Consider the following 25,659-nt stretch of genomic DNA (forward strand, 5'->3'; position numbering starts at 1 on the left):
AATTCTGTGCCAAGGGCTCCTTTCCCTCTTTCTCCAACTTTCTTTTCAACATCTTTGAGCGTCTGCCCTGTGCTGGACACATTGCTAAGCCTTTCATATGGATCATTTCAATTCCCCCCTATACCAGGCCCAGAGAGTAGATTCTATTATTGTCCCCATTGTGCAGGTGAATAAGCTGCCATTTTCAGGTGATAAAGTACTTATTGAAGGCCACAGTGCCAGGGAAGAGTGACCTTAGGCCTGATGCAGTTCCCAATGATACTAACATTCTTGCTTTTAGCTCCTATATTACAGCCAAAGACACACTCATGTCTCATTTCTCAAAATGAATAAATGAATAAATAAATAAATAAAATAAAATAAAATAAAAATCCTTTGATTTCTATGCAGCTAACTTTGACATTTAATCTTATGCAGCTTTGTGTAACTATTCCTTGTGTGTATGTCCTGTTTACCCCAGTAGATGGGAGGCTTCCTAGGTAGACTTCAATTTGATGCCTCCTCTGTACATCACACAGTGCTGGGGAATAGCATGTACCTGATAATTTCTTGTTGAATTGGTTAATAAAGTAAACAAAAGGGAGCAGAATTTCCTTCCATGAAGGTGTGGAAAGGAGCTCCTTTCTTTGTCATACTAGGTCAGGGTGCCAATAGATCCAGATCTTTTATTTAGGGTGGAAGGGTATTTCTCATGGGAGAGAATGAGAATTAAAAAAAAATTATATTTAATTTGTATCAGACATGCTTGAACTGCTTTTTAAAAGGTTGCTGGCCAGGCCATGTCAGCAGTTCAGGACCAACCTGGCCAACATGGTGAAACCCCCATCGCTACTAAAAATACATAAGTTAGCCTGGCATGGTGGTGCATGCCTGTAGTTCCAGCAACTCAGGAGGCTGAGGCAGGAGAACTGCTTGAACCCAGGAGGCGGAGGTTGCAGTAAGCTGAGATCGCACCACTGCACTCCAGCCTGAGTGACAGAGCGAGGCTCCATCTCAAAAAAAAAAAAAAAAAGTTGCCAAAGTCAATAATAGTAAGAAGATGACTTTATAAACAAGAAGTAAATTTTCAAATAAAGGGTTTTATATACCAAATACAAACATCTTGAGTGCTTCTGAAATATAAATCCATCATTTAAATGTGTGAGTAAATAGTCATGTGTTCCTGAAAGTAAAAGAGAATTTAGCATTTTCACATTTAATTTTTTTAACTTGATATTTTGGAATAATTTAACTTACAGAAAATATTTTTTAAATGGCACAGAATACATTGCAAAAATAGCCTCTTCTTCCCCTAAAGTTAACATCTCACGGGATCATGGGGCAATCATCAAAACCAGGAAATTAACATTGGCACGATACTCTGACCTAAACTGCACACTTTATTTGGACTAACCTGCTTTCTACTAATGTCCTTTTACCGTTCAAGATTCCAACGCAGGATCCCAAATTGTATTTTATTGTCATGATTCTTTAGTCTCCTTTAATCTATGGCAGTCCCGCAGTCTTTCCTGTCTTTCATAACCTTGGTACTTTGGAAGAACTCTGGTCAGTTATTTTGTTGAACATCCCTCAGTCTGGGTTGGTCCGATGTTTCCCCATGATTGGGTTGAGGGCATGCATTTTGACAAGAGCGCCACGCAAGTGATACTCGCCTTTCTCAGTGCATCACATCACAGATATATGATGTTGCTGGGTCTCATCAATGATGATATGGGATCACTTGGTTAAGGCGGTTTCTCCACTGAAAGTTATTATTTTCCCCTCTTAGACATATTGGGAGAGCTACTTTGAGACTATGCAAATATCCTGTTCTTCCTTAAACTTTTACTTACTGATTTTTAACATTCACCAATGGATCTTTCCTGTAACAGTTATTACTGCCTAGTGGTCAACATTTGACTTTTATTTTTATTTTACTTTATTTTATTTTGAGACAGAGTTTGGCTCTTGTTGCCCAGGCTGGAGTGCAATGGTGTGATCTCAGCTCACTGCAACCTCTGCCTCCTGGGTTCAAGCGATTCTCCTGCCTCAGCCTCCCGAGTAGCTGGGATTACAGGCGTGCACCATCACACCGGCTAACTTTATATTTTTAGTAGAGACGGGGTTTCGCCATGTTGGTCAGGCTGGTCTCGAGCTCCTGACCTCAGGTGATCCATCTTACCTTGGCCTCCCAGCGTTTGACTTTTAAAAGGTCACTTGTCATTCCTGATTTAGCCAGAAGATGGCAATAGCATTGCCTAAACTGAATTTGTTTTGCTTCCAAGTGGATGTCTTTTCTCTTTTCTCTCGTTATAAATGGGGCATATAATATCACTTTTTTTTTTTTTTTTTTTTTTTCGGAGACAGACTTTCACTCACTCTGTCACATAGGCTGGAGTGCAGTGGCATGATCTCAGTCCACTGCAAACTCCACCTCCTGGCTTCAAGTGATTCTCCTGCTTCAGCCGACCAGGTAGCTGGGATTACAAGTACCCGCCACCATGCTCCGCTAATTTTTGTATTTTTAGTAGAGACAGGGTTTCACCATATTGCCAGGCTGGTCTTGAACTCCTGACCTCAAGTGATCCGCCTGCCTCGGCCTCCCAAAGTGCCGGGATTACAGGAATGAGCCACTGCACCTGGCCTAATGTTACATTTAATTAGGTTTGTCTCAAAGCTGCAAATGAAGGCTTTTTAAGAATAATTTTTATAAAGAATTTTCTCACACAATTTGTCGTTTCTCTGAAAAGAGATTTAGATTCAAGGCCCAAATATGTTTGTTTGTTTACAGGAAGAATAAAATTTAAAAAGTTGAAGAGGCTATTTATTTTATCTTTTATATTACAGGTTCTGTAAAGGCACCTGCCAAAACAGAAGATCTTATTCAGAGTGTCTTAACAGGTAAATGCCACCCTTTCCCCCCATGGAATTAAGCAGCTCAGTATTACACAGTGGAAGTATTTAGAGGAGAGGAAATTTCCATTCATATCTGAAAAACAACATCATTAATATTTCTTCTTCTAAAAAATCTAGAGACATACACTTTTAGTTTAGTCTACATGATATGATATAATCACAGAGAAGTGACCATACTTTGTAGCTAGAACCCTACTGGCATAAAAATAGTGTAGTTTCACAAGATAGCTATTTCAGCATCAAAGAATAGTTTCATGCTGGAAATGTAACCCAGTGAACAAGAATGCCTGTCTTCCCAAATTGCCAATAATAAACTATATTTTAGATATGCAGAATATGATCCATTTGTGAGCATAAAACGCACAGTGTTTAAGAACTGTGATACAGTTTGGAGTTATTTTATATTTGGTTAGTCACATAAACTAGTGGAACTAAAATTGGTACAAGCTTTGTGCAGTACAATTAGCAGTATGTAGTGGAATCTTAAAAATATTTATAATACTTGGCTCAATATACAACAGAAATGTACACACATGTTCACCAAAAGCAGCACCACTGGTAAGGGCCAAATCTAGAAACAACCCAATGTCCATCAGCTGTAAGGTAGGTAAATAAATTGTGATAAATTCCTAGCATAGAACAGGAGGCAACTGCAGGAATAAATAAACTCAAGTCACACACAACATGGATAAAACTCAAGCATAATGTTGAGGAAAAAAGTCAGACACAAAAGAACATATTCTGTAGGATTCCATATACACCAACTTCAAAGACAAAACTAATCTGTGCTGTAGAAACCTGGATTTGGATTATACTTGGTGGGAGACAGGAACCAAAAAGGAAGGCTTCTGGGATGCTGGCCAAATTCTAACTTTGACCTAAGTGGTGGATATGGAAGCACACTGACTTTGGGAAAACTTACAAGGCTATACTTTTATGATTTATGCACTTTGATGTGTATATTTGCATTTCATCAAGAAATGCATAAAATATGCGTAGAAAAATTACTTGAGGAAAGTATTAAAAGAAAACAAAACATGGTTTTGTTTTGTTTTGTTTTTGAGACAAAGTCTCACTCTGCCACCCAGGCTGGAGCGCAGTGGTACAATCTCGGCTGACCGCAACCTCCACCTCCCGGGTTCAAGCAATTCTCCTGCCTCAGCCTCCCAAATAGCTAGGATTACAAGCACGCGCCACCACACCCGGCTAATTTTGTATTTTTAGTAGAGACAGTGATTCGCCACGTTGGCCAGGCTGGTCTCAAACTCCTGACCTCAGGTGATCCACCCGCCTCGGCCTCCAAAAGTTTTGGGATTACAGGCGTGAGCTACTGTGCCCCTCCCAACAAAACATGTTTTTAAAAGATTTAGTTCTAGGCTGGGTGTGGTGGCTCACTCCTGTAATCCCAGTACCTGGGGAGGCCAAGGGGGGCGGATCACCTGAGGTCGGGAGTTCGAGACCAGCCTGACCAACATGGAGAAACCCCATCTCTACTAAATATTACAAAATTAGCCGCTGTGGTGGCGCGCACCTATAATCCCAGCTACTCAGGAAGCTGAGGCAGGAAATTCGCTTGAACCCAGGAGGCGGAGGTTGCCGTGAGCCAAGATTGCGCCATTGCACTCCAGCCTGGGCAACAAGCGCGAAACTCTGTCTCAAAAAAAAAAAAAAAGAAAGAAAGATTTAGTTTCATGGGAAACAATACCATATTAATGCATACAACAAGAGACAGAAGTGTTCCTAGAATGTTGTTTAAAATAATGTAAATGAATGGACAAAAGGCAATGGTCTGTACCAATACATTAGCTGTGATTATATCTTGGTGGCTTATTTATAAATGATATTTGTGTCTTTATATAAGTGAGCATTACCTTTATACTTAAGAGCATAGTCTAAGGAACAGCCTCTCATCTACAGACTTTTTAAAAATATAGTTTATGTGGATTTATTTCTAATCATAGGTTAGAACATCTAGAGCCTTATTTCCAAACTGCCTATAGCTGATATGCTGTAAACCACTTTTAAAGAAATAGAATTGCATCTGCCTCCAAGAATGCAGCAATTCCTTGGGATTATAAATTCTTAATGTAATAACTTATTATGCAACCATAATGAGTCAATTTGGGCCTGAAGGAAACCATTAAATAAATGTACCTGGTTTTCTCCATGGCCTCATTCTCAAATGAGATCGAATGTCAGGAGAATAGACACAGTATAAGAAAAGGAAACATATTTCTATTGCTTAAAGACCTTAACATTTAGTAACATAACTTATTATTCTAGTTTCAATGTTTATTCACTAGACATCTTATTTTCTATTCAGGTCTCTTGTTATTCACAGCATATATTATTTCTGAATCTCTTGATAGTTTCAAATATTTATGGTAACATTTTTTGTTCCCAGAAGCAGAACATTCAATTCAAAGCATGGAAACATGTGAACTATGACTTGATCTAGGTCCATATAAATGATAATTCACTGAAGTTAAGATACCATCAGTTGTAAAGCATTCTATGTTCATGTATTGCTAAAAAAGAAAAGCACTGACCAACCGTCATACCCCACCAACCATAAGATGCATCTTGATTTCGGAAATGTTAACATATTTTTTAAATGCACATTCTAGAATTGATTGAATATATCAGTAAAATACAGATTAGTTTTGTTTTGTTTTGAGACGGAGTCTCACCCTGTCGCCCAGGCTGGAGAGCAATGATGTGATCGCGGCTCATTGCAACCTCCGTCTCCCGGGTTCAAGTGATTCTCCTGCCTCGGCCTCCCGAGTAGCTGGGATTACAGGCGCCTGCCACCACACCTGGCTAATTTTTGCATTTTTATTTATTTATTTATTTATTTATTTATAGACAAGAGTCTAACTCTGCCACCCAGGCTGGAGTGCAGTGGCATAATCTTGGCTCACTGCAACCTCTGCTTCCCAGGTTCAAGCAATTCTCCTGCCTCAGCCTCTCGAGCAGCTGGGATTATAGGCATGTGCCACCATGCCCAGCTAATTTTTGTGTTTTTAGTAGAGACAGTTTTGCCATGTTGGCCAGGCTGGTCTCGAACTCCTGACCTCAGATATCCACCCACCTTGGCCTCCCAAAGTGCTGGAATTACAGGCATGCGCCACCGCACCTGGCCTAATTTTTGTATTTTTAGTAGAGATGGGGTTTCACCATGTTGGCCAGGCTAGTCTCGAATTCCTGACCTCAGGTGATGCTGTCTCGGCCTCCCAAAGTGCTGGGATTACAGGCATGAGCCACTATGCTTGGCCCAGAATGTTTTAAGGTCAGACTCTATCACATTCAAAGTTTTCTCAGCATAGGATAAAAAAAATCAGCCAGGCATGGTGACTCATGTCTGGAAATCCCAGCACTTTGGGAAGCCGAGGAGGGCAGATCACTTGAGGCTGGGAGTTTGAGACCAGGCTGGCCAACATGGCGAAACCCCGTCTCCATAAAAAATAGAAAATAATTATCCAGGCGTGTTGGTGCATGCTTGTAATCCCAGCTACTTGGGAGGCTGAGACATGAGAATCACTTGAACCCGCGAGGTGGAGGTTGCAGTGAGCTGAGATCACGTCACTGCACTCCAGCCTGCGCAAAAGAGCAAGACTCTGTCTCAAAAAAGAAAATAATAATCATAATCATAATAATATAGTAAAGTGGGCTGCTAGTAAGCCTCTGGTGACTTTGTGCAAATTATATTAAGAGATCTTCCCTCAAGACACTTTACTGCTATATGCTTTTATGATAAATGTACCAGCTTACCATGTTTATACTGTAAATGATACCTTTTAGAAATGGTGCTGTAGAACCTGCACAGTTATTTTCTAAGCCTCCACAGGCACAGTGCCAGAAACTGAGTTAAATACTTTCCATGAGTTCTTTTATTTCATCATCTTAACAACCCTATAAAGTTATAGAAGTATTATAATCCTTATAGCAATGCTGTTGGTGCCCTGCCCAGATTCCTTGTACAGCTGGTGCACCCGTCTCCTGGCTGGTGGTGAGGGTTAGCTGTTAACAGCTCATAACTTCTCCTTCTCTGCAAAATTGCCCTCAACCAAAAGGAAGCCCCCTCTCCAGATGGTTATGCCTCCCTGCACTGAATGTTCCAAATATGCAAGAAGCTTGCTTTCTTGCCTCAAGATGAGACCAGCTCAGTGGTACAACTCACACTCCAGCACTTCCCCATGGGATCAGGCGGAGACCAGACTCCATCCTTCTGAGACCACACCCTTGCTCAGCTCCTTCCCCAGCCCCGTCTGCTTTCCTGGCTCCCCTACTCTGAGAGTCCCTCAGTAAATCACGTGCACCTGAATCCCCATCTTGCATTCTGCTTCTAGGGAACCCAAACTAAAAATATATGTATTCGAATGAAGCAATTGGGTATCTGAGAAGTTTAGTAACATAGTCTCAAAGTTAGCAAGTGATAGAGCCAGACTGGAACCCAGATAGAGCTGACATCAAGCTTTGCTCTTAAACTCTAGCTGGGCAAGATCAACCATTTCTTCCTAAGAAGGTAGCCGCTCTTCTTTCCATCTGGATGTTCAGCCCTCCCATTCCCTTAGCTTTCATACTTATTTGTTGCAGAAGTGGAAGCACAGACCATCGAAGAACTAAAGCAACAGAAATCGTTTGTGAAACTTCAAAAGAAACACTACAAAGAAATGAAAGACCTGGTTAAGAGACACCACAAGAAAACCACTGACCTTATCAAAGAACACACTACCAAGTATAATGAAATTCAGAATGACTACTTGAGAAGGAGAGCAGCTTTGGAAAAGTCCGCCAAAAAGGACAGTAAGAAAAAGTAAGTTCAATGAATATTTTTAGTTTGTTTCATAGCATGAAGAGTTGTTAACATGGATTTTTAATGTTTTATATCATATTTTTGGACCTGTACCATGGCAAGAAAACCACCTAACCTCCTCCATTCTCCACAGCTTTTGTGGTACCTTAGCCCAGATTTGCTTGTGAATTGAATTTTTTTATTTAACCAAATTCTGAGAATAAATATGCAGGAAGTCCTCCTGTGAGTCTAGCCTGCGATCCCAATTCCAATTAACTAACTTCCTATATTACAGCTGCCAATCTCATGGGTATGAGACTTTGCCTGGAGTACCTAGAACCTAGTTGGAGAGGCAGCTGTTTTTTTTTTTTTTTTGAGACAGAGTCTTGCCCTGTCACCCAGACTGGAGTGCAGTGACATCATCTCGGCTCACTGCAACTTCTGCCTCCAGAGTTTAAGTGATTCTTGTGCCTCAGCCTCCCAAGAAGCTGGGATTACGCCACTACGCCTGGTGAATTTTTGTATTTTTAGTAGAGATGGGGTTTCACCAGGTTGCCCAGCTGGTCTTGAACTCCTGGCCTCAAGCGATCTGCCTGCCTCGGCCTCCCAAAGTGCTGGGATTACAGGCATGAGCCACCACGCCTGGCCACAACTGGTCTTAAAGAAAAGAGAAGCTTACTATCCTTTGCTACCCTGTCTGAAATCCATAATGCGCTACACAGGTGACTCTAATTTGGGCCTGGGTTCCCACAGCCCCATATACCCAAACCTTGATGATGAGAAGCATCTCTCACACATTCACTTAATTAATATTTTTTGAGTGCCTACTGTGCCCTGGGGACACAGCAATAAACATGACCTACCCAATCATCTCAAATAGTAACACGGTAAGGTGGGAAACATAAACAATAAACAACAAACACACAGCATCATCTCAGGCTGTGATGAGGACTATCAAGGAAAGAAATAAACAGGACCATGGGGTAGAGAATGACTAGAGATAGGAGATCCCTTCTGACATGTTGATCTGCAATAAGGTGGCACAGAAAGAATAAAGCCTGGTCAGCTATGGAAAGAACTAGGGAGACTTACTCCAGGCTGAGGAAACAGCAAGTGCAAAGGCCCTCAGGCAGGAAAAAAATGTGCTTGTTCCAGGAACAGTAAAGCTGGCAAAGTGGGTGAAACATTGTAAACCATGAGAGGAGTGAAACAGGATGAGATCAGAGAAACAGGAGGGAATCCCACTGCTAGGTTCTTTAGAGCTGGAGCAAGCAACAGTTCAAAATGTATTGAACATGCAATAAGATTTTACTGAAGAAAGAAATTGATATGGCGGAATTTGAGAGTCTCAGAGCAATGACTCTAGCTGCTGTGTGGAAGAGGGACCCTCGAGCTGTGCATCTCAAATGGACATGAGTCACCGGGGATCTTGTTAGGTGCAGATTCTGACTCCATGTCTGAACTGGGGCCTGAGCAGCACCAGGTGATGCTGATTCTGCAGTTCCATGGACAACACTCTGAGTAGTGAAGATCAAGGACTCAGAGTGAAAGCAGGAGACCAGTTAGGAAACTTTTTCATGAGTCCAGCTGAGTAATGATGGTGGTTTGGTCTAGGATGACGCTGGTAGACATGGAGAGAGGGGGATGAATTCTTGATTTGTTTTAAAAAGATCGTAAAATATGGGGTCAGAGGCCTGGAAGAGAGAAGCCTGCTTGTTTGTCTCTGCAATTCCCAGGTGTCCTTTAGAGAATGAAACTCATGCTGTTACCCACACCAAATGTGTTCATGACACTCCATTATCTAGCCTAGATCAGTGCATCTCAAATTTCAGTGTGCATATGAATCACTTGCAGCATTTGCTAAACACAGACCCTCAGGCCCTGACCCTAGAGTTTCCGCCTCAGGGGCCTCCTTCGGTAGGGACTGAGCTTCTGAGCTTCTAACGAGCTCCTAAGGTTTGCTGATGCTGCTGGTCCACAGACTTTCCACTGATGGGCCCTGGTCTATAATCATTCAGGAGCATCCTAGAAATTGAAGGGTGGCTGAAAGGCCTTCTTTGGTCTAATCCCTGCCTCCCTTCCCAGCTGCCATCTCCCAGCACTTCACATGAAAACCTGTACTTTCTGCCGAGTTCCCACCATGATGAGATAGGGCAGTTAGGATTCTCTGGGCTCAGGGCCCTTCTTCAATTGCAAGACTCTTGTGTGAACAATGCAGACACTGCCTCTAAACACCAACAAAGACCTGCTTCCAAATGTGAGGATGCCGTGTGGATTTCAGAGTGCCACCCGCTCTCAGAACCCCACATGTGGACTGCGCATCATAGCTTATCATGGGACTTTGTGGACACAGGGTCTGGCGGACCACAGGGGGCTTCCTCTCTTGAACCCTGTCGAGGGCTGTTCCCAGTTCTGGAATAGCATTTCATTGAGTGTCAACAAAGTACTGGGCATATGTGTCGTATCAGTTTCCTAGGATTGCTGTAAAAAGTACAGCAAACTGGATGGCTTAAAACAATAAAAATGTATTTTCTCACAGTTTTGGAGGCTAGGAATTCAAAATCAAGGTGTTGGCTGGGCGCAATGGCTCACTCCTGTAATCCCAGCACTTTGGGAGGCTAAGGTGGGAGGATCACTTGAGACCAGCCTGGGCAACATGGTGAAATCCCATCTCTACTAAAAATACGAAAATTAGCCAGGCATGGTGGCACACACCTGTAATCCCAGCTACTTGGGAGGCTGAGGTAGGAGGATTGCTTGAACCAGGAGATGGAGGTTGCAGTGAGCCGAGATGGTGCCACTGCACTCCAGCCTGGGCAACAGAGAAGGACTCTGTCTCAAGACCAAACAAAACAAAACAAAAAAACAAAATCAAGGTGTTAGTGGACTATGCGCTCTCTGAAAAGTCTAGGGGAAGAAACTTTTTTTTTTTGTTTCTTCTAACTTCTGGTGGTTGCTGGCAATCTTTGGCATTCCTTGGCTGACAGACATATCACTCCAGTCTCTACCTCCATTATCACATGAATTCTGCCTGCGTAGGTGTGTCTTGGTCCAAATTTCCCTCTTCTAATGATAGACACCAGGCATTAGATTCAGGTCCACCCTAATCCACCATGACCTCATTCTATTACATTTGCAACAACCTGTTTCCAAATTAGATCACAGGCTGAGGTTCTGGGCAGAACCTGAAGTTTACCGGGATGTTATTTAACCCAGTACATGTGCTAATCACTTCTATGTACTATTCCATATATTTCCCACAGCAGCACTGTGAAGTAAGTACAGTCATCACCCACATTGGATAAGAGAGGACCTAAAACTCATTGAGGCCAAGTAACCTGGCCAGGGGCACATGCAACACACAAGGCCATAGTGACAGTGAGGTCATGGCGTGGTGCCCCCTGAGATACTACTTGTGTCCGATGACATAGCAGATCTGGAATCTGCATCTCTGTAGACCTGTGACTGCTTCTGGTCCCTATACTTATAATCTTCTATCTCTGCACAACAAAACAAACAGATGCGTGAAATAAATATGTCCAAATAAATTCCCTCATTAACTATCCCAAATGTTAGGAGATTTCTCTTCTAAATTTAGATTCCTCAAATTTCTTTGAATATCTTTTGCAGGTATATAGTATGAACTTCTTGACAATAAATAATGTTTTGCAACATGAAGTTGTCTAATCAACAGCATTAATTTTTACATAAAAATATTTTCTTCAAAGTTGAATAATTAGGGAAATGGAAATAAATGCAGTGAATTTAAATTTTGTTGCTATCTTTTGAGGTCACAGACAGTTCTTGTCTTCCTCAGGGCTTATTTAGCTGTCAAGAATATTTTTAAGTTCAGATATTTAGTGAGCATTAACAGAGCGTTGTGTAAGACATTGCTCTTAAGTATCTTTAAACATCAACTCATAACATTTTTAAAATAAAAATTAACATTTTATTTTTAAAATAAAAATTAACATTTTATTTTTAAAATAAAATATTTGTGGTTTTAAAAAAAGTGTATCATTTAGAAGGCTTATAACTTTCAAAAGCAAAAGTATCCCTTAGTTCTATTTCAATATATATATAGCATTTTAATGAATTGTAGCATCAAGAGAAGTGAAAAAAGTCTTTTAAGTTTAAATTATTGCTCCACTTAATTTTCTATACTATAGTATATAAATTACTCTTATCAGATAGCCTATTTTTCATATGTTGGCTAACCAATGGACAATGTATTGCCAAAGATAATCCAACGATCTTCACAACTCTAGGAAATCTTGTGTAGAATTGGTTGTACATTTACTCAAAACTTTTTTGGAATCATTGTCATCAGCTGTCTCAGTAAAGATTATCTCAAAAGCTTGACTGATAATAATTGCCACTGAGAAATACAATTTCATTCTTTAACTGAAAACTTTATGAATTACCCTGAAACTATGTAAGTATGTAAGTGACCTGTCAATGAGCAAAGTATAAGACAAACTATTACATCCTTCCTTTACTGAATAATCTTCTTTTGATGCCAAGACATAGAGATAAGATGCATTTTTTAGATTTATATTGTGACATATGATTTAACATATGCTTAAATTGAAAGCACTATCAAAACCTAATACTTGGGCTTTAAAAAGTAATAAAATCGTCTTTTTTTTTTTTTTTTTGAGACGGAGTCTCACTCTGTCATCCAGGCTGGAGTGCAGTGGTGCGATCTCGGCTCACTGCAAGCTCCGTCTCCCGGGTTCACACCATTCTTCTGCCTCAGCCTCCTGAGTAGCTGGGACTACAGGCGCCCGCCACCACGCCCGGCTAATTTTTTGTATTTTTAGTAGAGACGGGGTTTCACTGTGTTAGCCAGGATGGCCTCGATCTCCTGACCTCGTGATCCGCCCACCTCAGCCTCCCAAAGTGCTGGGATTACAGGCGTGAGCCACCACGCCCGGCCAAAATCATCATTTCTTAAGCCTGGAGCATCCTTAAAGGCCATCTAGGTGATATTTGTCACTTTTTCAAGGAGGAAGCTGAAAGCTAAAGGTATTACCATTTACCTGTAGTTACACAGCCAGTTCAAGCAAAGCTTGGCCTAAAACTTCTCCTGAATTTCTACTTAAGTCGTATGTACTATGAACCCCGAAAATCTGAGACAGTTAATTTAGCAAGTTTATTTAGTAAGTTCATTTTTCCAAGGTTCAGGACGTGCGCCTGTGACAGCCTCAGGAGGTCCAGACGACATGTGCCCAAGGTGATCAGAGCAGTTTGGTTTTATACATTCTAGGGAGACATGAGACGTCACTCAACCTATGCAAGATGAACACTGGTTCTATCTGGAAAGGCGGGACAACTCGAAGCAAAGGCAGGAAGATGGGAAGCCGAGAAGGGGTTTCCAGGTCATAGGTAGATAAGAGACAAATGGCTGCATTCTTCTGAGTTTCTGATTAGCCTCTTGGAAGGAGATAATCAGATATGCATTTATCTCAGTGAGCAGAGGCATGACTTTGAATAGAATGGGAGGCAGGTTGGCCCTAAACCATTCCCATCTTGACTTTTCCCTTTAGCTTAGTGATTTGGGGCCCCAAGATTTATTTTCCTTTCACTGTACATATTTGTTTATTCATTTTTGTATTTACTTATAAGTCATATCCTGCAAACTTCCAGTAGAATATTGAAGGTAACATCATAGAAGATTTGTATGTAAAAATCCCATGAAAATAGAAAGAGAAACAACACACATGCATAGACTAAGCTTTGGACAAATTATCTAGACCTGCTGCCCAATACAGGAGCCACTAGCTACCTACCAGTGGCTCTATAGTCCTTGAAATATTGCTCGTGAGATGTGTTATAACTATAAAATACACACCAGATATCTAAGACTTCATTTTTTTAAAAAAGAATGTAAAATAGCTACAACATATCTGTTGATTTTATTTTAATTACATGTTGAAATGATATTTTGGATATATTAAGTTAAATAAAATATATTATTAAAATTAATTTCACTCATTATTTTTACTTTTTAAAGTGACTACTAATAGTTTGAAATTACATATGTGAAGGGAATCACATATGTGGTTCTCATTCTGTTTCTACCGGACAGCACTAGTCATTTAATGTCATCTCTGTCCTTGAACACTGAATTCAGCTCTTAGCTTCTGAGAAAAGGAGTATGGGTTTGATAATTCTCCTCATCTGATTAAACGAAACTTGCTGACTCTTCCAAGAGAGACAAGCGTTTTCCTAGTATTAAATTGCCAGAGATTTAATTTCATGGATCTTATACAAGCAGCAGAGGGGATAATGCCTTCAACTTTGTTTTTATAGAAGATGCAGAGACGTTGTTCACTTGTTTTCTTCTTGTATTGTCCTTTAAAACAAAACAAAACCAAAAAATCCCTTAGTACATAGTATCTAAAGATTCGTCATGAGGAGCTTTTCTTCAAGTGGCAAAGCCAGTGGGTGTAATTATGTCTACCTGTCTTCCATCTCTCTTGATATGCAATAAAATCCTGAAAACACCTCAGATAAATGAATGGATGGGCATTATGTACATTGAATTTGTTTCCTTCCTTCCTTCCTTCCTTCCTCCCTTTTGACAGGGTCTTGCTCTTTTGCTCAGGCTGGAGTGCAGTGGCATGATCACAGCTCACTGCAGTCTCGACCTCCTGGGCTCAATCAATCCTCCTGCCACAGACTCCTGGGTAGCTGGAACTAGTCGCATGCCACTAGGCCCAGCTAATTTTTTTTTTAGAGATGGGGTCTCACTACCCAGGCTGACTTTGAACTTCTGGGTTCAAGTGATCTGCCCACCTCGGCCCCCAAAAGTGCTGGGATTACAGGCGTGAGCCACTAGCACGCCCAGCCTGTTCCTAATACTCTATCTTTCCCTGTTTCCTACAGATGATAATATAGAGTACAAAATTGGAATGAATCACACCAATTTCTTTAATATTCATCATCTCAAGTGAGCTTTCTACATAATGTGAAGAACAGGTTACTCAAAAATAGTTTTGGTCCAGACATGGCATGCAGTCATGCTGTGTTGCTCTTAAGAGCACAGGTGTTGCCCTTCTGCCCGTGTAATTTTTGACCTTGGGCAAGTTGCACTACTGCACCTCCATGCTGTGTCCTTGGCCAATTATCTCACAGAGCCGTGGTTTCCTCAAATGTAAGCTGGTGATGGGTATACCGACTTACTCAGATACGAGTGTGCCCGGCATATGGGGGGATGGTCGGCAATGAGAGCTACCTCTGCTAGAGTGGTTGGAACTGATTGAAGAAATGCCTTTATGCCCTGGCTACAATGATTTCCTGCTATATAAGACCATTCAGGCCGGGCGCGGTGGCTCATGCCTGTAATCCCAGCACTTTGGGAGGCCGAGGTGGGCGGATCACCTGAGGTTGGGAGTTTGAGACCAGCCTGACCAACATGGAGAAACCCTGTCTCTACTAAAAATAAAAAAATTAGCCGGGCATGGTGGTGCATGCCTGTAATCCCAGCTACGGAGGCTGAGGTAGGAGAATCACTTGAACCTGGAAGGCAGAAGTTACGGTGAGCTAAGATCGTGCCATTGCACTCTAGCCTGGGCTACAAGAGCAAAACTCCATCTCAAAAAAAGAAACTAAAGAAAAGAAAAAAGATAATTCAATGTTAACTATGTCATGCCAAGAGGAAAGTTTCCCTCAACACTGCAGTGAGGAGCCTTATAGAATGTCCGTCCTCATTTGGCATTGCACATAAAAATGCAAAAAGAAACTTGAGAAAATTCTGCATCCCTTATTTGACAAAATCTAACACCAGCTTCAACCAACTCCCTTCCCCATGTGATGCCACTGATGCTGGCCCAATTCAAAGTAAAAGCAACTAGAATTACTGACAGCTGATTCTAAGAAACTTTACCTGGCCTATCGGACCACAAGTGAAAAATATGGAGGCAGAGTCTGATGTGTTGAATGTCTTAGGTAGTCTTTCGGGAAGGGATTCCATATAAATGAAAAGAGCATACCTACTCTTTGTACCCTGTTCCCAATACTCTGTTTTTCTTTCCATTGTTTGCTACAGGTGATAATACAGAGTACAAAATTGGAAGGAATCACACCATAAGTTAATGATAATTGCTTTAATTTATTTTGACATTCATCCTAACCTTCTAAATATTTGTATAATTCTCTAAGAACAATGCAGAGAAAGTCATACTGCTAAGAGGAAGCATTCGAAATATTTTAGAATGAACTAACGCATCTCTTTCCCCTTGTAAGCTTTGTGTGGAAAGTGCCATTTGGGTAAAGATATCAGTGAAGTTGGTGAAGCCTCCAAAGAGCCTTATTTTCATTGTGTGTCTTTGCTGTTAAAAATCTTGTAAGAGGCCGGGCACGGTGGCTCACGTCTGTAATCCCAGCACTCTGGGAGGCTGAGATGGGCAGATCACTTGAGGTCAAGAGTTTGAGACCATGCTAGCCAACATGGTGAAACCTCATCTCTACTAAAAATACAAAAATTAGCCAGGTATGGTGGCACATGCTTGTAGTTCCAGCTACTCAGGAGGCTGAGGCAGGAGAATCACTCAAACGTGGGAGGTGGAGGTTGCAGTGAGCTGAGATCATGCCACTGCACTCCAGCTTGGGCAACAGAGCAAGACTCTGTCTCAACAACAACAATAAAATTGTTAAGAAACAGAACTCAGATGTCAGCCAGGAGGGTTATCTGCACACGGCATCTACACGTGCTCTGTGTTTATAATCATCACCCCTGATGCTAAACAAGGCACATCTTTAGCTTCCTCTAACAAAGTCTACTCAATGCAGTGTCCTCTGAAGTTTTCATATGGGAAAGGTAACTGGGAATGCCATTACACTTGTCACATTTTAAAATAACAAAAAAGATTAAAACCTGAAAATTTTTTATTAGACACTGTTTTTCCCAAAGGGAGATTACTGTTCTCACCACTGCCATGCCTAGGGTCCCCAGCCTCTTTGCTTTTCTTTCTGCCCCTGCCTCTTTCTAGAGCACCATGAATTCCATTCAGTCTCTGGGATTGGAGACACTCTGTTGCTAAGCTTGTCCTTGGGGTCTCACCCTCTACCCCAAGTGGCTTATGAAAATATGTATTTCCAAACAGAGAACTTTCTCTAGGAGGAATTCTGGTGAATAAACTTCCCTCCACCTTGTTATGGCCTGTCTGTTTTGTGAGTCAGACTCTGTGTCTTTGCAGATCGGAACCCAGCAGCCCTGATCATGGTTCATCAGCGATTGAGCAAGACCTCGCTGCCCTGGATGCTGAAATGACCCAAAAGTTAATAGACTTGAAGGACAAACAACAGCAGCAGCTGCTTAATCTTCGGCAAGAACAGTATTATAGTGAAAAATACCAGAAGCGAGAACATATTAAACTGGTGAGCCTGAGAAACATGATTTATGTTTGTGCAACTGGAACTCCCTTATAGGAAACTTTGGATACTTTTGGATAACTAAAAGGAGACAAGGGTGGGTGTGACTGGCACCAACTTGAGAGATTGTTTAGGTGACACAGTGTCCATCACACTATTGTTTTTATAAGCCCCACTGTCTTAGCATCTTTACCAAGCTTCTCTGTCTTCTGCCAATAAGGCTGTATTTTATCATTTTTATTTTCACCAACTTATGTTGAGTTTATAATTGCTTTTGGGAATCTTTGAAATCTCATAAGCAAATAGAAAACACTTATATTTGTTTAAGAAATTAAGAACATGTTGCAAACAAATTTCCCCCCCCCCCCCTTTTTTTTTTTTTTTGGTAGCACTGGGCTTTGTAAGAATTTTTTTAAAATTACACAGTCCACTCTCCTATATTTAGAAAAGTCAGTACCTAAATGGCCAACACGGAATGTTGGCTACCCAATTCATAAGGCTCCCTGTGAAAGGAAATGCCATCCTCACCATTAATAATCAGTTTTATTTTCCAAAATGTTTTCTCATGAATTGAGACATTCTCTCCATTTTTGTTGATTCCTTGATACATAGTAGGGACACAATAAATATTTGTGACAGATAGATTAAATAAATTTAGCAATAAAATATCCTTGAAAAGAAGCTTGTGCCAAAACCAAAGAAATAAGTAAGCTTGATAGAAATTAAGGTAGTGTATCCAGAAGAAATGGGTTTTAAGAGATATTTGTATAAACTGTCCATTTCTTTGCTGAGGGTCTGTGCATATAAGAGAATTCTGAGCAGCTTCAGCTTGTAACGTTGGAAGCCTATAGATGATTTAGCCATCACTGTATAATAGGTGATTCAGTGTAATTCTGTTGTTCTAGTACAACAGTCCCCAGTGACTGTATGCAATGAGTAGATCAAAATCACATGAATTGCTTATTGAAAATCAAATTCTAACTAGGCCCTTTATTCTCAACTTGAGCATGAATCAGAATCACCTGGAGAGCTTGTTAGAAGAGATTTTTAGGGTCTACCTTAAATTTTCAACAGATCTCTCGTAGGGCTGGTGTTTTCATATTTCTGATCCCAGGACCAGACTTCAAGAACTGCTGCCCAATACCTAAATGTGAGGCTTAGGATTTACTTTTTAACAAGCCCCACGTGATTTCGAGGGGTTGCCTTATTTGTGAACTACTGAAATAAGACCAAAGCAGTGAGAGAATGGCTGGGCAGGGGTTGGATCAGGCATAGGGAGGGATTGCCTTGACAGACCTGAGCAAGTCAAAGTAAATTTTAACGGGCAATAATGGCTTTGAGATCCGGCTATAACCACTGCCTTCTGACTTTCTCCAGCAACTCATCCCCAGTACTCCAGAACATAATAAAAATTAAAATAGTGGCCGCATATTAAACATTCACTATGGGGCTATATTCTGTGCTGAGTCATTTACAGGAAACAGCCTATTTAATTCTCACAATAACCATTAGAGTTTGGTACTATTGTCAGCCCCATTTTGCAGATAAAAAATGTATATAGCAAAATTTAGTGACTTTTCCAAGGATCCACAACTAGAAGGTGGTACAGTTGGGATTTGAACCTTGGTCCTCGGGTTCTAGAGCCCCTGGTTTATAACCATTGTGTAGGTGCCTCGGCTAATTCAGGTTGCAAGCCAATGTCATCATAATGAAGGGAGTTGCTCTGGTGTTCTGCTCACACAGAGAGCACACAGCAAACTTCTTCATTATGATACCTGGAATGCCATGCCTGTCTCTCTTTAAACAGCTTTATTTCCCAATCATACAATTCACTCATTTTAAAGTGTGCAGTTCAATGGTTTTTGTATATTCATAGGTACGTACAACCACCACTAGAATCAATTTTAGAGCATTTTCATCGCCTTAAAAATAAATCCTAATAAATTAGGCATTCAGCCATTCATTCATTCCTTGAAACAAATGCTTATTAGACACCTGCTTGTTAAATATTTTTAAACAGTAGTAAATAAAAATAACAATCCTAGGCTTTATGGAGCTTATATTGTAGAAGGATGAGTCAGACCATAAACAAAATAAGTTGGTAAAACATGTAGTATGTTAGGTAGTAATAAGGGCTTAGGAGAAAAACAATAACAGAAATGGGGGAATAAGGAGGGGCGGTTTGGGGAAGGATGATGAGGATGCTTGGTGATTTTAAATAGAGTAGACACGGAAAGGTTTACGCAGAAGGCAACATCTGAGTTAAGAGGTGAAGAACTGACAACAGCCAACACAGGGAGGAGGATTCCTCCAGGCAGAAGGATTGGCATGCAAAGACTCTGGGCTGGAAATGGGCCTGAGTGTTGGGGGAACAGCACAGTGGCTCTGCCTGAAGAGGATTATAGGGCATCAGGTCAGAGAGATGGGACTTTTGAGGTGGGAGACAGATCTTTTGGGGTCTTTAGGCCTCTGTGTTTTCACTAGGAGTGAGGTGGGAACTGTTGGAAGCTTTTGAGCAGAGGATTGATGTGATCTGAAGAAACTTCCACAAGGACCACTCCGGGGCTGTGCTTCCCAGTATGTTACGGGAAGTGGTCTCCTAGGAAGAAGCCGTCCCAAAGTTCAGGCCAACAGCAGCCCAAGGGGTTAAGGAGTCCTGGGGTCTCCAGCAGATGACTGAAGTTTACTAACAGGGTGAATGTTGCTTAGAAGTCTGGACATCCCAGCTGGGTGCGGTGGCTCACACCTGTGATCCTAGTACTTTGGGATGCCGAGGCAGGTGGATCACCTGAGTTCAGGAGTTCAAGACCAGCCTGGGAAACATAGTGAAACCCTGTCTCTACTAAAAATACAAAAATTAGCCAGGTATGGTGGTGGGTGCCTGTAATCCCCGCTACTCTGGAGGCTGAGGTATGAGAATCGCTTGAACCCAGGAGGTGGAGGTTGCAGTGAGCCGAGATCATGCCATTACACTTCAGCCTGGGTGACAGAGCAAGACTCCATCTCAAAAAAAAAAAAAAAAAAGTCTGGACACCCGAATATTAGTCCATTTCCATGCTTCTAATAAAGACATACCTAAGACTGGGCAATATGAAGGAGGTTTAACTGGACTTAAACTTCACCGTGACTGGGGAAGCCTCACAGTCATGGCAGAAGACAAGTCATGTCTTACATGGATGTCAGCAGGCAAAGAAAGAGTGCTTGTGCAGGGACATTTCTCTTTTTAAAACTGTCAGATCTCCTGAGACTCACTATCATGAGAACAGCATGGGAAAGACTTGCCCCCATGATTCATTACCTCCCACCAGGTCCCGCCCACAACATGTGGGAATTCAAGATGAGATTTGGGTGGCACACAGCCAAACCATATCACCGACTATAATCATCTGGAGTTTCCCCAGGGCCCCAACCCTTGGGCAAGACCATTCCCCAAGGAAAGACACATGGCAATTCAGAAGAGAGGTGGCAGAGTGAGAGGGAAGCCTAATACTCACGGGAGATTCCTGAAAGAGGAATTCAGAGTACAGATGAAAACAGAAGCCAAAACATCCCAAGAAGACCTCTTGGGGAGATTTGAGCTGCAGAATAGGGGCCGAAGTCACAAGAAAGTCATGCAAAACCTAAACATCCCAGGAACAATGCCTGAGCATGAGGCACCATATGGAATCCCACTGATGAGGGTGTGGAAAGCAGCTCAGGAGCTTTTCTCCTGGAGGAGAAGGTTGGTTGGGAATTGGGGAAAACCAGCTGAGCTTGTAGGTGGGAAAACTGCACTTGAGGAGCTAGGGAGGTGGTAGAAATCCTACTAGAGGTGGCAACTCTACCATATGCCCTTCCACTTCCTTCTCACTAAGAAGGAATGTGAGTACACATTGTAAAAGTTTTGAAGACTGTTCAGAGGGACATAAATACATGCCCAAGTCAGCCTGGCCCTTTCAGGCCAAATGTAAGCCACTCACTCAAAGTGCTCACCCCTGCACCACTGTGATTGTGGATTTGGGTTTCAGATAAAGCCCCAGTGCCTGTTACACACACCTATCCCAGCCTTGTGAGGAAGGCTAAAGCCTGAATATCTTGGAATTAGAACCACACAATGTTTATTTTATGGCCATTTGGGAGCATTTACAATTTTTACTACCTGCCTTTAGCTGCGACATGTGTGCCAAAGCTTCCTACTGGCTCCATTTGTAAGAATCAGAGATTGTTCTGTCAGGAAATCTTTTGACTGAAAGGCACCCAGAAGTGTTAGTTCTTCTATCTTTGCTGGTGGTTCTAAGTAATGAACAGGCCTCCCAGGCTAAATTAGACAAACCGAAGTGTAATTAAAAAAGAAGTAAGCCCCAGGTTAAAAGAAGTATTTGGGTGATGAGGAAAATTAAGCCGACAGTATTTCATCTCCCAAAATTGCTTTGGGGATTAAATACCAACGTGCTTTGGTTAAGGATTATGCATTTCAAATGCCACATCCACAGTTCGAGAGTTAAGAAAGAAAGCGTGGCATCCGTAAACTCCCTGTCAAATGTTTATTGAAAACTTAGTATTTGCACAACATTCTGATAGACACTGGAGATGAAAATGAATAAAACACGATCACCACACACACTCAGGGGATGTGTATAATAAACAGTACTAAGAAATGAAATAATAAAAGCAGGAAAAAATGGGTATGAAAGCACAGATATAACTATTTGCCTAACTCTATCAATCGATAAGCACCTAGAGGATATTTTTGATGTAATTGTTCATATCATCATAGGAGATGTAAAATGCACACCAAGCTCTGTAGACTCTACTTTTGTGCAAAAAAAAAAAAAAAAAAAAAGATCTGTGTCCCTAGAGCTCTACATCTGAATAACTCTACAGTCTGGCTACTCAAAGTGTGAAGTGTGGGCCGTGAATCACCTAGGAGTGTGTTAGACATGCAGAGGCTCAGGCCCCACTTCAGACCTGCTAAGTCAAAATTTGCATTTTAACAGGATTCGCAGGTGTCTTGTAATATGGTCAAGTTGAAGAAACAGTTTTAGAGTGTGTATCATTTCTCCAAATGCATTTTAGAGTAAGCCTACAATTTCTGTTATTTGAAATGGGAAATACAGTGAGCTCTTTACATCTTGGTCATCAAGTTGAGTGTATTATCTGTTGGTGATGAAGTCATAGTTCCTGTGGAAATCACCCCTGTGGTTCCCTCCCTACATCCACAGTAGAAGGTACCGGTTGCTTTAGTCGGAAGTGAGTGAAAATAAAGATGGAAGTTCCTCCACCTCATTCACGTGCTTGTGCTCCATGATATCTCTCAATGAACAGCTTGGGGGTCTGTAAACCCCAGGTAAGGACTTTTGCTCCAGAGAAGAACTACAGGATCAGGGAATCTGTTCTAATTCATTTATCTGTTTTTCATCAACTGCCACTGGTTAAACCTGTGTTTCGTCTATACCATTAGGGTGAGGTTTTAATTTTAAAAGTGACTTTGGTGAGGCGTGGAAATTCTTAGGGATTTACCTGAGGGTCCCCAATCACTCTGGGTATTCAGCTCTACCATCACATTCTACTAAACACCCACAGCCCAGTGAGCAGGGATTTCGTTGTAATGTTAAGGAGTTTTTGCTTCTCAGCCACAGATGTGCTCGACCCACCATTTTGTCTTCTTTCTTCTTCCTCCTTTTTAGCGGCTTTACAAAGAGATTTCCTCATTTCTTTCACAGTCACCATATGTGTTATCCTCTGCAGAGCCTTGCTTTGCTTCACTTTGCTTTGCTTCCTGTCTTTTCTCCCCTTTCCCGTATCTCCCACATGTTCTAATCACATCCATTCACCTCTTTCTTTACATCAAACTTAATGGCTCGCGTTCTTCTTACAATCCTCATGTCTGTCCCACCAGCAATCATTTCAGGACCCCAAACCAACGTTAGTACCATCAAACTGAGTTCAGCCCCAGAAAGTTAAAAAGTTGTGTTTCAGACTGCAAGCTCTGGGCAGATACAGATCAGCTGTGAATGGACAAGCCCACCAGGACAAGCAATCAGGTGTTGAGTGGGGGCTCTAGGGTCATATGTCCTCATTTCAGGCCACTGCTCCTCCACCAAGTCACTGCATGACCACCTGAATGTCAATTTTCTCACCTGTTCAGTGGAGATAAAAATATCTCTTACCTCATGAAACTATAAGGAGGAACAACAAGATAATGCACCTAAAATATTGTTTTTAATGAAAGCCTTTTTCTGTACAATACCTGAATTGACTAGGAAATCTATATACACTTCAAATATAAACAAGTATTACAGTTTTTTATATCTTGCTACAGCTTGAGGGAACTCATTGTCTGTCCTTGAATGATTTCTACCAGCACTATGTGCTCTCCCAGCTATCTGGGAGCCACACTTGAATGTTCTCCTTTCTGTGGTTGCCTAGGTGAAGTATATGTGCCAGGAGTAATTGCAGTCTCAGGAAGTATCCTTACTGTCAGTTGTGGTAGTGCCATCTGTCTTCCTCCAATATTTGGACTTTACATAGGGTCATTTTTTTTTTTGAAAAATAATTTAGCTTTCCCAAAAAATGTTACATTTTTCTACTAAACAAGAAATGACAAATAAGCAAAAGATGTTAGTAGTGAAATAAGAAATAAAATAATTGTTGACATTTTTGTCAATTTTCCTGATTATTACCCCAATGGGATTCACACACACACACACAAACACACACACACACACACACACACACACACACACACACACACACACAAAGATCCAAATCCATATAGTTTTCAATTTGCTTCTTTTACTTAGCATTATGCCATGGTGATTTTTCATGTCATGCTTTTTAACGCTTTTTCATGGCTTTGTATTACTTTATTGCATGAATGTAGCTTAATTTATTTATCTAGTTCCCTACTCGAGGTGGTGTAACGGCTGATAAAGACATAGCCAAGACTGGGCAATTTATACCCAAACTGTGAGGTTTAATTGAACTCATAGTTTCACATGGCTGGGGAGGCCTCATAATCATGGCAGAAAGCAAGGAGGAGCAAGTCACATCTGACGTGGATGGCGGCAGGCAAAGAGAGCTTGTGCAGGGAAACTCCCCAATATAATACTATTAGATCTTGTGAGACTTATTCGCTATCACAAGAACAGCACAGGAAAGACCCACCTCCATAATTCAATCATCTCTCACCAGGTCCCTCCCACAACACATGGGAATTATGGGAGCTACAAGATGAGATTTGGGTGGGGACACAGAGCCAAACCATGTCAGGTGGCAACTCCACATTGAATAGAAGCCTTGGTCAGACTTTCACATTCATTTTTTCTTTGCTCAGCAAGGAAAACAAATTTCAAAGATTATTATAACATTGAGACTCAAATAAGCAGCTATTTTAATATAAGTTCTATTTAGCTATGGAAATTTTAAAAATAAGAATTTTATAGGTGTGAAAGAATATCTCATAGAATTATCAAGATGCTTGACTTTTTTGTCCAAGACTTTCTGCTTCTGAAAAGAGAAGGGAGCTAGTAGAGATTATAGCTCTGGGTAGACAGGGCCCTTTCTGTCTGCTCACGGAGAAAGGTTGGACCATCAATACTAGCATAGTACTGGCACATAGTAGGTAAATATTCTTTGAATGAATGGTCAGGTCACACTCCCATATAAACATCTTCCTTGTTTTTGCTTTTGTTTTTGTTTTTTTAGAGACCAAGTCTAGCTTTGTTGCCCAGGCTGGAGGGCAGTGGTACAAACTTGGTGCACTGCAGCCTCCATCTCCTGGGCTTTAGTGGTCCTCCTACCTCAGCCTCCCAAGTAGCTGGGACTACAGGCACGCACCACCATGCCCAGCTAATTTTCTCTATTTTTTAAGAGACAGGTCTCACTATGTTGCCCAGGTTGGTCTCAAACTCCTGGCTTTGAGTGATCCTCCTGCCTCTACCTTGTTTTCAAATTGTTGGTGATGTGCTTGCTGTGTAGATCATTACTTAGTTCAGATGTTTTGTAAATTAATTTCTTGTAGAAGAAAAACAATGCATAGTGAAAATCCAGAGTAAATGCTTTGACTAAAAGGAAAGAAAGAGGCATCTTCTTTAGACATTAGTGGAAGGGAAAGGAAGATGTGTTGAGCCCGAAATATGAATATTCTAGACTTGGCTTTTTGCCTATGTTCCAAGATTATCCTTCTTAGAAGAGACTCCAAACATACAAATCTCTGTCCACATATTTTTTATCCCTTTTGAGTTAGAGTCAAGGAATTATTCTCCTCCATGGAAACCATTTTCTTGCCCTCAGATGACTAAACCAAGTGAAATTTAGCAGAGTTGAGAACAAGCGTGAAGTTTTATTCCCCAGGGCCTTTCTGTTAACTCCTTAAAAGGTTTGGAACATTGAGCTGGGAGAGTTATCATGAATGGCAAACAAACCAGCAAAGTAATTGAGATGTGTCTGTTCCTTTAGGACAAAAAAAAAAAATCATACCAAAAGTGAAAATTAAATGTTGTTTACTACCATTCAGTTTACCACATACCTTCTTAATTTATTTCCTAGGAAGTCCAAGTGAATTTTTGCTTCTTCTCTACCTTTAATAGTCAGTTTACTTTCAGAGTTTT

General features: G+C 41.2%; 1 protein-coding gene across 2 annotated transcripts in view; it reads left to right on the forward strand.

Moving 5' to 3' along the window:
- PLCB1 (phospholipase C beta 1) overlaps positions 1–25,659 on the forward strand; it is a 745,127-nt gene that overhangs the window by 617,813 nt on the left and 101,655 nt on the right. For both annotated transcript variants that reach the window (XM_019017473.4, XM_019017472.4), the window contains exons 25-27: positions 2,827–2,880; positions 7,492–7,711; positions 16,894–17,074. In XM_019017473.4, the coding sequence (XP_018873018.4) occupies positions 2,827–2,880; positions 7,492–7,711; positions 16,894–17,074 (455 nt within the window). The remainder of the gene's footprint in view (positions 1–2,826; positions 2,881–7,491; positions 7,712–16,893; positions 17,075–25,659) is intronic.

The sequence above is a fragment of the Gorilla gorilla genome, chromosome 21 (assembly GCF_029281585.2).
Source record: "Gorilla gorilla gorilla isolate KB3781 chromosome 21, NHGRI_mGorGor1-v2.1_pri, whole genome shotgun sequence".
In the NCBI taxonomy this organism is placed as follows: Eukaryota; Metazoa; Chordata; class Mammalia; order Primates; family Hominidae; genus Gorilla; species Gorilla gorilla.